Source organism: Pelobates fuscus, chromosome 2 (assembly GCF_036172605.1).
Source record: "Pelobates fuscus isolate aPelFus1 chromosome 2, aPelFus1.pri, whole genome shotgun sequence".
Classification (NCBI taxonomy): domain Eukaryota; kingdom Metazoa; phylum Chordata; class Amphibia; order Anura; family Pelobatidae; genus Pelobates; species Pelobates fuscus.
In genome coordinates this window covers 407,224,094-407,241,011 of record NC_086318.1, presented here as the reverse complement: position 1 = coordinate 407,241,011, position 16,918 = coordinate 407,224,094, and the positions used below count along the sequence as shown (strand labels likewise).

Sequence of the window (16,918 nt, the reverse complement as noted above, 5' to 3'; positions counted from 1 at the left end):
GTTTGTACTTTTGAATTGGTTATACCTTCATTAAAACTGGCGTTGCACTAGTGCAAATACATATTCCATTTTGAAACTGTGCTTGCTTCTTTTTCGTGTATGTGCAAATTCAAGTCAGTTTTAAATCAGTCCTGAAAATTCTAAAATTTACAATACATCAAAAAAAAAACCTCAAAACTAATGTTTTTGCTCAGTGCGGCAAATTGAATGAAACTTTTTTTAAAAGTGGAATGCCAACTCAAAAAAAATAAAAATGTATCACACTCCCAAGAGTTCTTTAAAGTTCACGGGGTATAACGGTGAAAGGAATGATAGGGCTGCTCGATTCAAGGTCTAGGGCTGCGATAAAACATTCTACAGCCGCTTCGTGCTTTCCTTGAGCTTGTAAAACCTCCCCCAGTGCATTCCAGGCTTCATGAGAGGTGCTCTGAATTTGTACTGCATCCCGTAGAACCTTCTCTGCCAAGCTCTGACGTCCAAGTTTGTTGAGAATGATCCCCTGGAAGAAAAGCAAAAAGTGATTTTATTGAACTGTGTTGCTCAAGCAGGTTTCCTATACACATCTGGGGTATATGTAATTATTCTGGTTTACCATGTATCACCAGGATTCTTCTACTATATTTCATTTCTTAGAATTTGCAGGTTCTATAAATTTAGTTCTAGTTAGAGACATTGTTAACGTTTGTGTGTGTTTCTCATCTTCAGCCCGTTCATTTGTTAGTTTAACTGAATTCAATAATGAATGATGAATAATGAAATAAATGTAGAATTCTTTCACAGACAGTTGAATTCATAAGATAACTGTAATGTGGCTAGACTTTGAAATTGGTCGCTATAGCATTGAGTTAACAATTGTTTCTCTATTTAAAAAGGATGTGTCAGTTATGAGATTTTTTTTATAAAGATATAATCTTAATGAAAAATTGTCGATATATGATATTAAAATTGCACTGAAATCATTGCCTATGAAAAGATAAACATTAGACAGTGTAGAGATTACTTTTCTTTATATATGTCCCCCAGCTAATTCTAGTCCTAATCTCCCCACTAAAAAAAGGCACTGCAATATCCGTAGCTTGCTCCCTAGACTGGATGCACTACAAGCCTGGTGTTCCCATTACAAACCAAAAATCATTGTGCTCTCAGAATCATGGTTAACAACTGAAATACCAGACTCTGCCATTGCAATACAGGATTATTCATGTTTTAGTAATGACAGAGCAAAGAGAGGAGGAGACATTGTTATTTATGTTGACAAGTCCATAAGATTTACTGCTTTAAAAACTATAACACTGTAATCTACGCTAGTAAACCGAATCTACCGCAGCTTGAGGCTGTGCTTCAAAACCAATTCACAAAGGTCGAAAAGTGGATAGCGGAACACAAACTCTTCCTAAACACAAAACCGTTACAATGATCTTTGGAACTGTACCTAAATTACAAAAACTACAAAACCAACAATTATGTATCAGAACAAATTCAAATAGCACACTGACAGCAGTCTGTTCTTTTAAATATCTAGGTATGTTGCTAGACCCCAATCTATCCTTTGGCCTTCACATTGAAAAAATCTCTTCAAAATTTTACCCAAAACTAGGTGCCCTGTACAGAAACAAATCCTCCACCTTTCCCACTTCCAAGTTTTTCCATTCCTTCCCCTACCCTTATTATGCTGTTATTTTAACTTGTTGTAAAAATGTTCAAAAATTTTCAATAAAAACTATTTGAAAAGAAACAAATCCTGCCTAAGCCCTACAGTAAGGAAACAGATAGTGCAGCCAATGCTAATGCTGGTCATTGATTATGGGGATGTAGTGCATGCAACCTCTCCGCAAACCCACCTTTATAAACTGAATATGTTATATAATTCATTCTTCAGCTTTGTACTAGAATGTAATTACTTTACCCACCACTGTGACATGTTAAAAGAGCTAAACTGGCTATCGCTGGAATCCTGATGCACTCTTCAGCTTTCCAGCCTTGTGCATAAGAGTATTTCTGGGAAGCTCCCAGCCTATCTGAGTAGAATGCTCTCCTCGGCTGTTCCCACCTCCTATAACCCCTGATCCAGTACTAGCACGATATTTAGCATACTGCAATACAAAAATAAAGTGGCTTGATCCTCATTTTCCTACAGAGCACCGCAATTATGGAATAACCTCAGGGACACAGTCAAATCTTCATTCAATCTAAAATCTTTTAAGAGATCTATGGCAATATACCTAAGCACAGAATGCACCTGTCATGGTTGAATATATGTATTACCTGGTATGTATTAAATTTATATATATATTGTAATATTGTATCCTATGGTATCAATGCAAAATGTTGTGTATCCAGGACATCCTTGAAAGCAAGAGAAAACTCAATGTATCCATCCTGGTTATCAGAACTGGTGCTGACGAAGAAGGAAACTCTTTGCACATGCATGAGTCGATCTACAGAGCGTGCTATGGTATTACACGGCCTTCTATAGAACCTTCTGTAGAGTTAAGCATGCATAAGAGTACAAATATAAAAGATAAAATGGGAATTTCAAGAAAAAAAAAAGATGGAATCACATTGCAAGGTAGACCTGGAGATGAGAAAATCTTATCGTGATTTTCTTGAACGAGACTCAACCATCCACCAGATACATTATTTGGAAAGAATTCAGGAATGACCGTGCCGTCACTTTAAATGGATAGTTATAAATAGAATGGACTAGATAGAATATGGGAATCCGTATTAAGACAAAATGGGTCCTATTTGGGGTGCAACATTCTAAATGTTTGGAGGCATTCTATGATTTACCTAAATGATTGCTCCTTATTTAACATTTTTGCACCTGTATTTGCCTTGATATGCCCCAAAATGTAAAAAACTAAAAAAAACTTTTGATTTCTCTTTCATGATGATTGCTTCTTGTTTAGTATATTTTATGGCTTGATAAATAGGGTCCTTTGAGTTTTATTTATCTTATCGCGTGGATTATAAAATGATCAGTGACACCATTTTTTTTTGCCTTATACCAATTATGTAAAAAGATTTTTTACAAGTGTAAAGGTAGTTTTGCTAAGTAAAAGAGACAATCATTACTTTTTGGACATTTTATTGTTCCTCTTGTATAATAAAATAAAACCCATCGATTGTGAGCACTCATGTACAACTGAAGGCATTCATGAGCTATGACGACCATTTCATAGATTCGTCCTTTATCGCTTTGTCATAACCTGCGCATTTATTACTTCGTGGCTATACTGGACTGCGGAGCATGTTGACATGCTATAAATAAATAATATAAACAGGTTAAATCAACACTCCAGGGTCCATTCCATTCATAGGTCAAGTTACCAGTGACTTAAAACGTTTGCCCTTCTTGTCTGCACAGCCAGTGAGCCATACAGCAGGTATCCATCTCTGCTTTCCTGGTTATTTCATAATGAAAGGATTCTGAGTCTGTCAACTTCTCCTTTAGCAGTGTTTATAATATCTGTATGTTCTGCTACTGCGTACGCTTGCTGTCTCTTTCGATTTATTATAATTCTAATGCTTCAGCTCCAAAATGACCTGCTACTGTCCCTCTCATTCCCCCTTATCTGTTTCCTTGCTGCCTTAAGAGCGAAGTACGTCACATCGATACGTATTCCTGTCTGTATGAAACCTCTATGTCAGTCCTGCATGTAACAAAGTACAAAGTAATTAGAGCAGGATAACCTGACAACAGGAGCACCAGTTGGGCTAATGCATTATGTCCAGAGTACATTTGCTTTTTAATGGTTCTAAAACCAAGTAAATGGCACATGTTAAGAAGAACAAACACTGTTAGTACTGCTACAGTTGGTGATGAAAACAAAACACGGACGAAAAAAAGCTATAAACAGTACTTACTAGGCACCAATCATTAAATTAACAAATACAATAATAAATTATGATAAAATTAATACATACTATTTATTTCCAGTAAAATCAGATAGAAATAAACAACGCTCTAGGCCCTATCCGTCTTTTTAATCCCATTTCACCATAATCACTTTACTGTCAAGATTGAACATATTAGCAAGGATGCATCTCATCTTTCTCTCTCTATTCAGCAACCATTACTATAGATCCACGTGAAATGACTTTGAAAAAAACACTATTGTATCTGTCAAAATAAAGGGTTTTACACTTGGATAACATAAGAGAAAAATCAAACATTCAGTCTATCTCACCAGTTTCCACCATGGGCGTTGCTCAGTTTTTAGAAATATCTGGCGCTTGAGCCCAGTGCTAAACTTGGCAAGCTCTACCTTAAAGGGACACTCCAGGCACCCAGACCACTTCTGCCCAGAGGAGTGGTCTGGGTGCCAACTCCCACTACTCCTAACACTGCAACTGTAATTATTGCAGTTTTTTATAAACTGCAATAATTACCTTGCAGGGTTAACTCCACCTCTAGTGGCTGTCTACTAGACAGCCACTAGAGGTCACTTCCTCCTTCATAGCACAGGAAACCTCACGCTGTGTGAGGACCTCCAGCGTCGCTCATTTCCCCATAGGAAAGCATTGAAATTATTTTTCAATGCTTTCCTATGGGGAGCGCTAATGCGCATGCGCGGCATTGCCGCGCATGCGCATTAGGTCTCCTCGGCCGGTGGGCGGGATCAGTATCGCCCACTGGCCGACGCAATACAGAGGAGGAGCGGCGCAGAGGAGGAGACAGCGGCGAGGGACATCGCCGCTGCCTCAGGTAAGTGACTGAAAGGGTTTTCACCCCTTCAGTACCTGGGGATTGGTGGGTGGGAGGGAGAGGGACCCTCCAGTGCCAGGAAAATGAATTGTTTTCCTGGCACTGGAGTTTCCCTTTAATATATCTTGACATATCCTCTACCCATGAACTGTGCGGGGCTTATGCTTTCCAATATATCAAAGAACTTGCTGCACAGGTTTCCTTAGTAGCCTTGCAGATCGCTATATTCGTAATCTTTCTCTTTACAACATGCATCTGTACTAAGAAACAGCTGCATGATGTAAACTTTAAAATAAAAAAAACTCCAATGTTCTCCTACCCCTTCCACTACCTGTAGAGACCCAGGGTTAAACCGTTCTACATCCACAAAGACCCCCCCCCCTCCCCAGCAATGCCTTTCACACTTAAATAAGTGACTTACTACCCAGGACATACTTGAAAACGAGAGAAATCTCATTGTATCCTTCCTGGTAAAATATTTTATAAATAAATTATGTACACTGCCAGTAATTTGTTGACTGCCAATTACACTGCCAGTAGAGGTGTTGAAATACATAGCTTTATAAACATATTATTTCTTAATAGACAGCATGAGGTGATACTGGACAAATCAGAAATTTATTGAGAGAAATAAAATGTTTTTATATAATAAAAGTGTCTCCTACTGTGTTTCTCTTGCTGTTGATATCAGCCCTGCCGTGGCTATGATGTATACAACTTAGTGATATTAAACTAGAGACATAGCTTCATCTATTGTAAAACTACAGTTCCCATGATTCTTTACCAATCTTGAATGGTCTTTGAGGATGTCCACCTTTGTTCACCCCTGACCTAGCTTAATCCGTATAGTAATTCAAATGTAACATGTAAAGTATAAACTCGTAAAAGAGAGGATTATAGAGAACACTGAAATGGGCATACAAAAAAGTAGTTTCTCTCTTCAAGACTAATTGCAAAACACATGTGGCAATATGTTACATACATTAATGGTTGCCCCAAGGGTCTAGGCAATACAAATCTTGTCAATTTCCTACCCCTCCTCCACAGGAGCTCAAAAACCATCTAATCACTTTGACTCATGGGGATACAAAGGTTTTCAATTCTACCTCACAAATGTTCTGCAAATGTGTGGAACCATCTGAGTTTAGACGGAGATGGATCCATGATTTCATAATAATAGTCATATCGTACTGCCTGATATGACTCTCGTACATTCTACAACAAAACCAACCTACTTAATCAGACACATGACCATTCTGACTTTGAGAACAACATAATGCAGACCTAAATGCCTGAGGCTACCACGTGGGCCACTCGTGCTGTAACTCTAACCATTTAGTTATTATTTATTTTAATAAAAATGTACTGTGACATCAGCATTAAAATGAGAATGCGTAGACATTCCCATGTACTGGGAAAAATGCTATGGACACAAAAAGCACTACATTAAGCAGTAGTTTTTCTGGTGACTATAATGTCCCTGTCAAATAATACACAAATAAAATTCAAAGTGAACTCAAAAGGTTCCAGTGCAAAAAAAAAAGTTAAATAAAATAGCATGACAGAGCATATAATTTTCTATAATATTAATGCGTTTATAAGTCGAATCATTGGCCTTCCCAATAAACCGTTAGCCGTTAGCCTTTAGTGACATAGTGTTTGTGTGAAAAATGCATTTGTTCCTGCATGGCTCAGCCACTCCTGGTAAAAGCTCTGTTTATCTCTGACATAGTAATGTGACTTTTACACCCTGCCATCTGTCAACAGCTGTCTATTTACATGACAGGACCACATGTAATTACATCTTCCTTAACACTATCACTTCTACATCACTGCTCTTAATTCGTGTTCACTGAACTACATGTCCCTTTGGTGATTAGAGGCACAATCTGATGAAACATTGGCCAGCGTAATGATAACACATCTGTTTATTTCCATGCAAATTAATCACACTGGTAACTAGGATCAATGTATCATATCTCTTATTTTACTGATAGATTTCTATATTGTTTGTTTCCTTAATTGTTTATATGTAGTTTATATGCAAGTCTGCAGTTTTCATTGCAAGTAGAATGTCTAAATCTGAAACAATATTACAAGCTATTGGTGCATTGTGTGACATAGTTTAGTTATTTGTTCATCCCTTATATAAATAGGGAAAGAATAAAAAGTTATAGAGAACATATGGTAAACCTCATCTTGGACTCTTTTCAAACAGAATCTGAAAAATTAGCGCAGATGATGATATACCATGTTTGGGAGAGTTTTGAAAAGGTGATGACGCTATAAATCTTTCTCCACCGTCTTTTGTGGTTTTCGTTTGCATCCGGCCATACCCTTTTAATTTACTGTCACATTCTTAAGAGTTGCAAGAGCTCTGGGATTCTCATGGAACCAATCAACATACAAATAATCACTTTATTTATGGCCAGTTAATGATTTTAATCTGGCACTTTGGTAAAAAAAAATGTTCTAATGACAACCATTGTTATCCCAGCATTCTATGTAAAGCCAACTAAGAACTTCGAGTCACAGACGAAGATAGAAGCAATATAAAGCACAGAATACCTTACAAAATAAATTTGGTAGCCACGTGGATTAACACCTTTTGGACAGCTAACCACTGGATATTTAGGGCTACATTCACCCCTTTTCAGAAGCACAGAAGTAAAATTAGTAATGGACAAAAATGGACAAAAAAGGTAACAGTTTGCCAAACCTCATAAGATATGTTCGGATAGATATTGAGATAGCTTGGCTTTTGAAAGAGGAACGTCGGGTCAGTAGATACTATTATATACTATATAAACCATTATATACTGTATTAGTTGATACTCTGGAGCAGTGATAGGCAACCTTTGGCATTCCAGATGCAGTAGACTACATCTGCCATAATGGTCTGACAGCCATAATGCAGGCACAGCATCAGAGGAGATGCTCAATAAAAAAAAAAATGCATACAATGTTTCAATTACTTTTTATCTATTAGTATTGAATTTACTATTGCAGTAAACCCCTTAGAGGACTATACAGTGCAGAATACTTTTTTTTAAATTCTTTATTTTTGCACTGATAGACATGCATTAAAGTGACACATGTGGATTACAGAATGTTTAGAAAACAAAATGGAAAATGAATACACTTGTAAGAAAGACAAGCTGTGTCATTATTACAGTAGAAATCATACATATAATGAGCGACAATTGTTTGCAATGTCATCAGGGTTTTTCTGGGTTTTCTAATCTATATTAACTATTTACAATGGCAGCGATTCGAGGATCTGTCTGCGTTAGCTAGTTATAGTTAACAACCGTAGGCTTGAAGAAAGGTGTTAACACCTTAACCAGTGATTACGGTACATTCCTTCGTTACAGAACAATTACACTAGCTCTTGTATGGAGCCTTTACTAGCTTAGGACAGTTAGCAGTATCTATTTGTTTATGTTTGCTGGATTCCTGCCAGTCCCCTCCTCCTGCCGGGGTGCAAGTCTAGAGCGCTTGCGAGAAGAAAGGACAGGAAGAAAGACAGAATATCAGAAAGAGAAAAATGAAGAAGAGGTACCGGTATATGGTCTCTTGGTTTGCTAGATCCAGGATCGTATCAATCTTCCGGTGGGTCTTGGTGGTCAGAGTCCCCTGAGTGTCGCATTGCACCCTAAGGACCTACATCCAATTGGTTGGCATATGGGGCCTACAGATCTCGAGTGCAATTTGCGACAGATGTAACTTGTATAAGCGTGCGGTGGCTGCCTGTCGTGGGGCCGCTGCCTTTCCCCCTATACCATGTGTTTTAGTCTTATCTGATCTCTCAGGCCTATGTAGCTGCATAGTGTCAGGATTTAGCTAGGCAGGTAGAGATAGGAAGATAACAGTGTTGCATAAAGGGATAGGAAAGATGGATCCGGTGGTACCAGGAGAAAAAGAAAGAAGGGGGGGGGAAGGGGCGCCGAGGAGTATTGTCCGGTTAATCCCTTGAACCATGGTCTCCAGGACTGCTAAATGATTGAACCCCAGGGGCTATCTTCCCAGGGGGCCCATATTTTCTGGAACCTTTTTTGGGTGCCCCTGACTCTTGCTGTCAGATCGTCCATCAGGTGTACTTCTCTGATTCTGTTGATGACCCCCGCAATCGGTGGAATAGTTGGTTTAATCCAGTCCGCTGCCACTGCCCTCCTGGCTGCTAGAGTTATGTTATGCAGGAGTTTTTGTTCGTTTCTAGTCCACCCATCTATTGTTCTGCTGAGTAGGTATATCCACGGGTCTAGGGGGGGTGCCCTGGTCAGTACCTGGGTCAGGAGGTCTTTAATTTGTTGCCAAAAACTCGCTATCAGGGGGCATACCCACCACATGTGGATATACGTCCCTTTTATACCACACCCTCTCCAGCATACGTCGGTGGTGCTCTTTTTCATTTGGTATAATTTAACCGGGGTTGTGTACCAGCGGAGCATTGTCTTGATTGCTTGCTCTTGGAGCGTTACGCATACTGAGGATTTGTGGTTGGCCTCCCATATCTCCTGCCACTCTATCCCTTCTAGCTGCTCCCCTAGGTCCCTTTCCCAGTGGTTCATGTAAGTCAGCTCTCCTCCGTCACTTGTGACCGAGCAGAGGTGGGCGTAAAGTCGCGTTATCAGTCCCCTAGGTATATGGTCCTGACTGCAGATTTGTTCAAAGAATGTCATGGGCTTTAGGGCCGCTGTTCGGACCCATGTCTGCTTTACAAAGTCTTTAATTTGTAAGTAGCGGAAGAAATCCGCAGGGGTAAGGTGTCCCCTTTGCTGCAAGGTGTCAAAAGTCACTACCCCCGCCCCCTGCACCAGCTGGTGTATGCGCTGTAGACCTATTCTCTCTAGGTTTCTAAAGTTGCGTGCTGCCATGCCCGGAGGGAACGCTCTGTTTCGTAGGTAGGGCATTAGGGGTGACGGTGCCGAAGCCAGCCCGTATTGCTGTTGTGCTCTGAATAGAGTTCAGGATAGCTGGGCAAGTCGATCTAATGATCGGTCTGTGGTCCTTGGGGACCCAGATGAGCAGCTGTGGTATGTCAGCCCCCACCATCAATGCCTCCAGATCCACCCATTTCCTCTCTCCGGGTGGGGAATGCCATAGGGCTACCTGCGATAATTGTGTCGCCATTTAGTATCCAAACAGGTTGGGCAAGCCCAGTCCGCCTCTGTTCTTTGGCCTGTGTAATAATTGTCTTGATATCCTGTGGCGTTTGTTTTGCCACACGAAATTGCCTATGGCTTGTTGCAAAGGTGCTAGATGTGTCTTGGAGATGTGAACGGGCAGAGACTGGAAATAAAACAGTATCCTAGGCAGGATATTCATTTTGACAGCATGGATCCTCCCTATCCAGGAGATGGGCCTGTCACTCCAAGTCTCTAGGTCCCTGATGAGCTGTCTCAGGAGCGGCGTATAGTTCTGGGAGTACAGGTGGTCGGGTGCTGCTGTCAGTTTAATGCCCAAATATTTGATCGCCTGGCGTTCAATACTTATATGGTGCGCCCTTCGGAGCACTGCCAGCTCCCCTTCTGGGATCTCTATGGGGAGGGCGCTGGATTTGGTCATGTTGACTCTGTATCCTGAGACAGCACCATAGGCCTCCAGGACTCCCTGCAGGGCCCTCATTGAGTTGACGGGGTCAGTGAGAGCCAGGAGCACATCATCCGCGTACGCCGACACCAGGAATTCCCTGCCTCCCACACGCACCCCCCGGATGTCTGGGTGACGTCTAAGGGCCTGGAGAAGGGGCTCCAGGGAAAGTACGAAAAGGAGCGGGGACAGTGGGCACCCCTGTCTGGTGCCATTGAATAGTTTGAACGGCTGTGGTGGGGCGCCTGAAATTTTGACCTGTGCTCTAACGTTGGTGTACATGGGTTTGATCAGTGTTATGGCCTGCTCGGGGAATCCCATGTGGGACAGGAGTGTGAACAGGTACGTCCATGTGACCCTATCGAACGCTTTTTCAGCGTCTAAGGATACCAGTAGGGACTGGACGTGTGTAGTTTTCTGTTTCCAAATTATGTCAATGTTCCGTCGGGTGTTCTCGAATAGTTGTCTGCCCTGCACAAACCCCACCTGGTCTGCATCCACCAGCGTGGCTAAAAATGGGTTTAGTCGCCTGGATTTTAGCCAGGATTTTCATGTCATGATTAATCAGTGAGATTGGTCTATAACTGCTAGGGGTGCTTAGGTCTTTGTCCGGTTTGGGCAGCAAGACTATGGTTGCTAGTGCCATGTCCCGTTCTGGGGTGCCCCCTGCTCTAAACTCGTTAAATAGGGTAGCTAGTTGGGGCGCTAGTTCGTCTCTGAATTCTTTATAGTAGCTTCCATCTAAGCCATCTGGTCCGGGAGCTTTATTCCCCCTCAGGGCCGCTATGGCCTGCGCTACCTCTTCCGGTGTGATTTCTGCCCCTAGTGCCTCCACTCCCTCCTGCACTAGCTTGGGCAGCCCCAAGTCTGCCAGGAACTGTTTTGCCAGTGCCTCATCCTCTGCCGTTCTCAACTCTGAGCCCGGTGTGTGGTTGTAAAGGGATTTGTAGTAGTCTGTAAAGACCTCCGCTATGTCGCGGGGACTAGTTTTGGTCGTTCCGTCGTTGTGTTTAATGGATGTGATGTGGCCCCCTCTCTGTCTGGGTTTTAGGACTCTCGCTAAGAGTGTGTCCATTTTGTTTGCGTGTTCGTAGAAGGTCCTTTTGGACCACCTGATAGATTTGGCCGTGTCGTCGAGTAGTAGCCGACGTATTGCCAGCCTCAGCTCCTTCAGTCGTCCCTCATTTAGGTCATTTGGGCTGCTCTGGTGTTGCTGTTCCGCCCTCTTCAGGTCGGTCAGTAGTACCTCTAGTTCCCTGAATTTTAGTTTCTTTCTGGCTGTTGCTAATTTGATAAGGGTGCCTCTAATGACTGTCTTGTGGGCCGCCCAGACTGTCGCTAATGTCACGTCTGGGGTGAGATTGGTCTCAAAGAAGCTGGTGAGCTCTGTTCTGATCTGGGATGCTATATTCTGGTCTTTTAAGAGGGAGGCATTAAGTCTCCACGTCCACGTGGTCGCCTCGCTCAATCTCCCCAGTGTCATTGAGATGTCTGCATGGTCCGACCACGAGATGGACCCAATGTCCGTATTAGTTATCCTTGGTAGGCTCCTACTGTTTACCAGTAACATGTCTATTCTAGAGTAAGATCCATGCGGGGCGGAGAAGAATGTATAGTCCCTTGTACCCGGATGATGTGCTCTCCAAATATCCACCAACCCCGCCTCCTTCATGAACCGTTGTAGCTGTGCATCCTGGCTCCCCCTCCCCTGGGACCGCTGTATGCCGCTGCTTGCCCGCCTGTCTACCGCCGGGCTGGGCGTAGCATTCATATCTCCCCCCACGATGATCATACCGTGGTGTAGGGCCTGGATTTTGGTCCGCAGCTTCTCCCAGAAAGCTGCGTCTGGGTGGTTTGGTGCGTAGAGGTTGATTAAATGGATGTGATGGGACAGTAAGGTACCCGACACTATAACGTATCTCCCCTCTGGGTCTGATTCGGTGGACAGGACTCTAACGGGGCAGCTGTTCCTTATAAGGACCGCTACCCCGTTGCGTTTGCGCAACGTCCTGGCCTCGTGTGTTGAGCTGTAGGAGTGGTCTTTTAGTTTAAATTTAGCCTGTCTCGGTAAGTGCGTTTCTTGAATAAAAGCTATGTCAGTTCCCGTCCGTTTAAGTTCTCTAAATAGTAGGCGCCTTTTATTCGGGGAGTTCAGGCCCTTTACATTCAGTGATGTGAGTTTAACAGTCATTAGTCCTCTCAGCTCTATCTGCTATGGTCCATGCCCACTCGCGTGTCCGACGCGCCCCTCCCCTCCGCGCCCCTCCCCTCCGCGCCCCTCCCCTCCGCGCCCCTCCCCTCCGCGCCCCTCCCCTCCGCGCCCCCCCAAGTGTTAATGGGAAGTGTTAATGAGCAAGAAGGGAAGGTAGGGGAAGGGTGGGAGAGAAAGAAAGAAAAGAAAAAGTGAAAGAAAGTAGAAAAGACGTGGAGCGCTTCCCGCGCTCCACCTACAGCGTCTGGTCCTACCCTCCGCCAGACTGTCATTGGGGTCAAGCCCCCGCCTCTCGTCCGCGTCCAGCGCTTGGAAGAGAAACAGGTTCATGAGCCCTCCCCTGTACGCGCTGTTGCGCTTAAGGTGACGGCTGTTAGACATCTCCAACCTGGAGTCTGTCGACATACATATACAGAAGTAAACACCAATGCTCAGGCTAACAGTAAATATGCTGGGAAATAATTTAACAACATAGTATACAAGAATAACATCATCCTAACTTTGCGGTACCTCTAGCCCATGTGTAAGGGTTTGTTTTGCACGGGGGCATCTGTTGCACTTCTCTCCCGTCTGCCTCCCCTGAACCTGGGCCGCCCTCCCCTATCCGCCCCTCCCGCCTGGGGGTGCTATGTTTCATTCCGTTAGCGGGGGGGGGAATCATGGAGTTATGTGTCCCTTCTTGCGAGGCCTATCCCTGGTGCGACCCTTCTAGTGAGTGCCAGGTCAGCGGTGCATTAAAGTACGTGGTGGCAGGGGCCTCTCATGGTTTGGTGAGCAGTGTTGCGCATGGGCCTCTGTTAGGTGTGGAGATGTGTAGTGTGTGCACTGACCGTTTTGTGATGGCATTCTGTATTTACTTGTCCACATCCATAGTATTGTTTCTTTTTTCTGTTTTTCTTTTTTTTTTTAAATGTTTTTATATATTATTTTTCTTTTTTGTTTTTTCCCCCCTTTTTTTTTTTTTTTTTTTTTTTTAAATTCGTGATAACTGTGAGGTCATGAGTGGTGGTTGTGTTTTTTAGCATTCTTTTAAAAATTGTTTGTTGTGATTTCCCCCTCCCCCCTCAGTTTTTTGGTTCCCTATTTGTAGTGTATGTAGCTTACCCACCCACCCCTTTTGAGTAATAAATGTCTGGTGGCGGTCCCCTCCTTGACGCAAGGCTAGCTGTAGAAGCTGCCTGCCCCCCACTAGCTGAGTGCCCCCCATCTTGGCCGGCTCATCGAGCACCGTTTTTGGGGCGCCCAGGGTCCCGCTCCGGTGATCCTCGTGTACCCACCCGTAACCCCACACTCGTAGGAATAGATGTCTCAATGGAAGTCAGTCGGGAAGTCTGTAATACTCCCCGTGGGGTCCACGTGTGTGGCCAGATGCCTGCAAGTCGCATATGAAACGTAGCATACAATAGCATACAATAGAGAGAACATAAAAAATGCAATAGACATATAAAACATTAACTGATAGGGTGCTCGGGGCTCTCAAATACCCCCGTGCCCTCCGGCCACTGTCCCTCTCCCGCTTCTGACCCCTGTGAGTGGAAGGCATGTCGTTGTGCGCCTTCCCGCCAAGGAAGTAACAAGATGGCCGGGAAGCCAGTCCATGTCCCCACTGTGTCCCTTCCATATGCCGATGGCGGGGCCCCCGATACCCCCTCCCAAGAGACCTGGAGGACCCCCCCTCGGCAAGGCTTAGCCGCTATGGCAATAACAGTGGTGACCACCCAAAGCTGTCCCGGTTCCCCCCTGGTAGGGCTTGTGTCCCCAAACACCCCGTAGAATACCCTGCTCCGAGGTCAGCGCCGGCGTGCTCCCACCTCCTGCCACTCGGTCGGGAGAGTTTCCAGGTCGTGGGTTGTCGGCCGTGTCGCCGGCAGGTTGCCGCTAGGGTTGATGCCCAGGGTCTCCAGGAAGCTCTTCGGTTCTCCGCTGAGGGTGAGGGTTTTCCCTCCCCGGAACGCCATCAATCGAAAGGGAAAGCCCCAGGCGTACGGGATATTCGCCTTGCGTAGGGCCTCCGTGACAGGCCTCATCTCCCGCCGTCGCTGGAGTGTGCTTGGGGCCAGGTCTTGGTAAATTTGAATTTCTTTCCCCTCGTGCTCCATTTTGGTCTCCCTGCTCTTCCTCATCAAGGCCTCTTTGGTTTGATAATATAAAAATCTGACAATGACATCTCTGGGAGGGTTCGCCTCTGGTCTTCTGGCTCGCAGGGCTCTGTGCGCCCTTTCCATGTGCCATCTTTCCTCAGGGAGGTCCGGCAGCAGGGGCTTGAAGATAGCCATTAACACGGCCGGTAGTGTGCCCTCCCTCTCCCCCTCCGGTAAGCCGCGTATGCGGAGATTGTTTCGCCGTGACCTGTTGGCCATGTCTTCAATGGCGAGTTCCGCCTCCGCCACGCGGGCCGCCAGCCCTTTGATAGTGGTAACTGCCATGTTGTGGGCCTCAGTTGTGGTTTCCAGCCGCTTTTCAAGGCGGGCCGTTCGCGTGCCCAGCACGGCAATTTCGTTCCGGAGGAGCGTTGTGGAGTTGTCAATTTCGCCTGCGAGGTAAGTTTGCACCTCAGCCAGGCGCTCCAATATGCGTGCGGTTTCCCCCTTACGGCACTCTCCCCCTTGGGCCTCGTGTGGTGAAGGGGGCCGAGATGAAGGGCTCCGTCCGGCGCCATCTTGGGGCTCAGCAGGCCCAATCTTGTGGGCCGTCATGAGGTCCAGGACCGTTGTTCCCCCCTCCGTCCCCCTCTTGGATTGTTTCTTGGGGTTCCGTTTCTCCATGGTCGGGGTTTGGTTGGTGTGCAAGTCGGTATTTGCCGTTTTTGAAGCTAAAGTATGCTATAATCAGCGCGTTGGGGCCAGAGCTCTACTCAGGCACGTCCAGCTCGGTCTCTGGTCAGGCCACGCCCCCCCAGAATACTTTTTAAAACGGTGTTTTGGACATTTTCACATTCATGGTGCTTTGCTGCCTTTACCAATAAAATATCAATAGTTTGTTGGTACCGGGCTCGAACCCAAGCTGGACCGGACCTCGGGCCAGGTACCCACAATCTTTGTTACATAGCATACAGCTTGCTTCTGTGTTACAAGACTGTGCACTACCCTTGGAGGGAATAGGCTGAACGGGATGCTGGGACTGAGTGGAGAGGTGACTCTGTTCACGTTAAGCATCTGCTCCACAATATGAGCAATGATTTTATTTAACTTTCATTTAAGTGTTTTGCATTCAGTTAACCTCCTTCGTAATGGAGAAATATGATTGTGAACCAGATCAGTGGCTCCTCACTCATGCAACACTGCTACGTCTAGCAACATTTTACTGTGCCTTAACCCACATGCCGAGCTAGCCTTTTTGATTCAAGATAAACGTATTTTCCAGCCTAGACATGTGGAACTAGCTTGTTCCCACTTGTTATTCATTTTTAGTTTATTTAACTCTCACCTAGCGTGGCACATTTACAACTATATTAAATACAACCCATGTGTAGTCATACTCTGGGATAGAAATGATTAGCTAAATTCCATGTATTGTCCTAGCCTGACAGTTACTCTCATTGTGACTACTAGGTGAAACCTATCTGTGAGCCAAGCTATTGTTTCCCTTTGTTTCTCTGAAACTTAAGATACAATCCTGCTTATTTCCTTGTTTTGGAAAAAAAAAAATCAAATGTTAACAGGTATCCTTTAAGACTCTCTCCCAACAATAAAACATATTGTACCGTTTACCACAACAACGAGGCTCGTATTTTACAATTAACCACAACTGTAATACATAATGTGATATTTTCTTGTTCACTACAACAATGAAACTCATTTTTTTTTAAAATTTTTTTATTGTTTTATCACATCGTATCAACAAAACAGATAGATTGTATCCATTCAAAAAAGTGTCATTATAATAAATTATTGTACAAAAATATAACACAATACAATACCATACAATACAATACAATACAATACATTACAATACAATACAATACGTTATTCGCTGAGATTAACCCTGGTAATAACTTTATCGATCTCAGGGAGTAATTTTAGTTTTAGTTTGAACCTATGGAGTAACCTCCTGTGCACTAAAACTCCTCTTACAGTTACAGCATAATACCCAGCGAACCACATATCGTTTCCCATGCCGACGGGATTACTGGGATAGCCAGTTCCTTAATTTTTTATTTTTTTGGGGTATGTTGTATACATGAAAAACTCTCGAGAATAGGTTAATTCATGCATACTTGTACACTCAAGTTCCGCCTAACCCTCTCCTTCAATTTTCTTCAACCAGAAGGCATTATATACCTTCTTTGGATCTCTTCCTTGAACCCTGTCCAACTGACCTTCCATTCCAAGTTGAAACCTGACTTGGGAAATCACCCTGTCCAAGGAAATTGGAGAAGAGTTCTTCCAGTTGCGTGCTATACT

At 44.0% G+C, this 16,918-nt stretch overlaps 1 protein-coding gene across 1 annotated transcript in view; it reads right to left on the bottom strand.

The window, feature by feature from the left end:
* Positions 1–273: 273 nt before the first annotated feature.
* TTC7A (tetratricopeptide repeat domain 7A) overlaps positions 274–16,918 on the bottom strand; it is a 324,338-nt gene continuing 307,693 nt past the window's right edge. Inside the window, exon 20 of the mRNA XM_063443923.1 lies at positions 274–499. Within this exon, the coding sequence (XP_063299993.1) occupies positions 278–499 (222 nt within the window). The 3' untranslated portion in view covers positions 274–277. The remainder of the gene's footprint in view (positions 500–16,918) is intronic.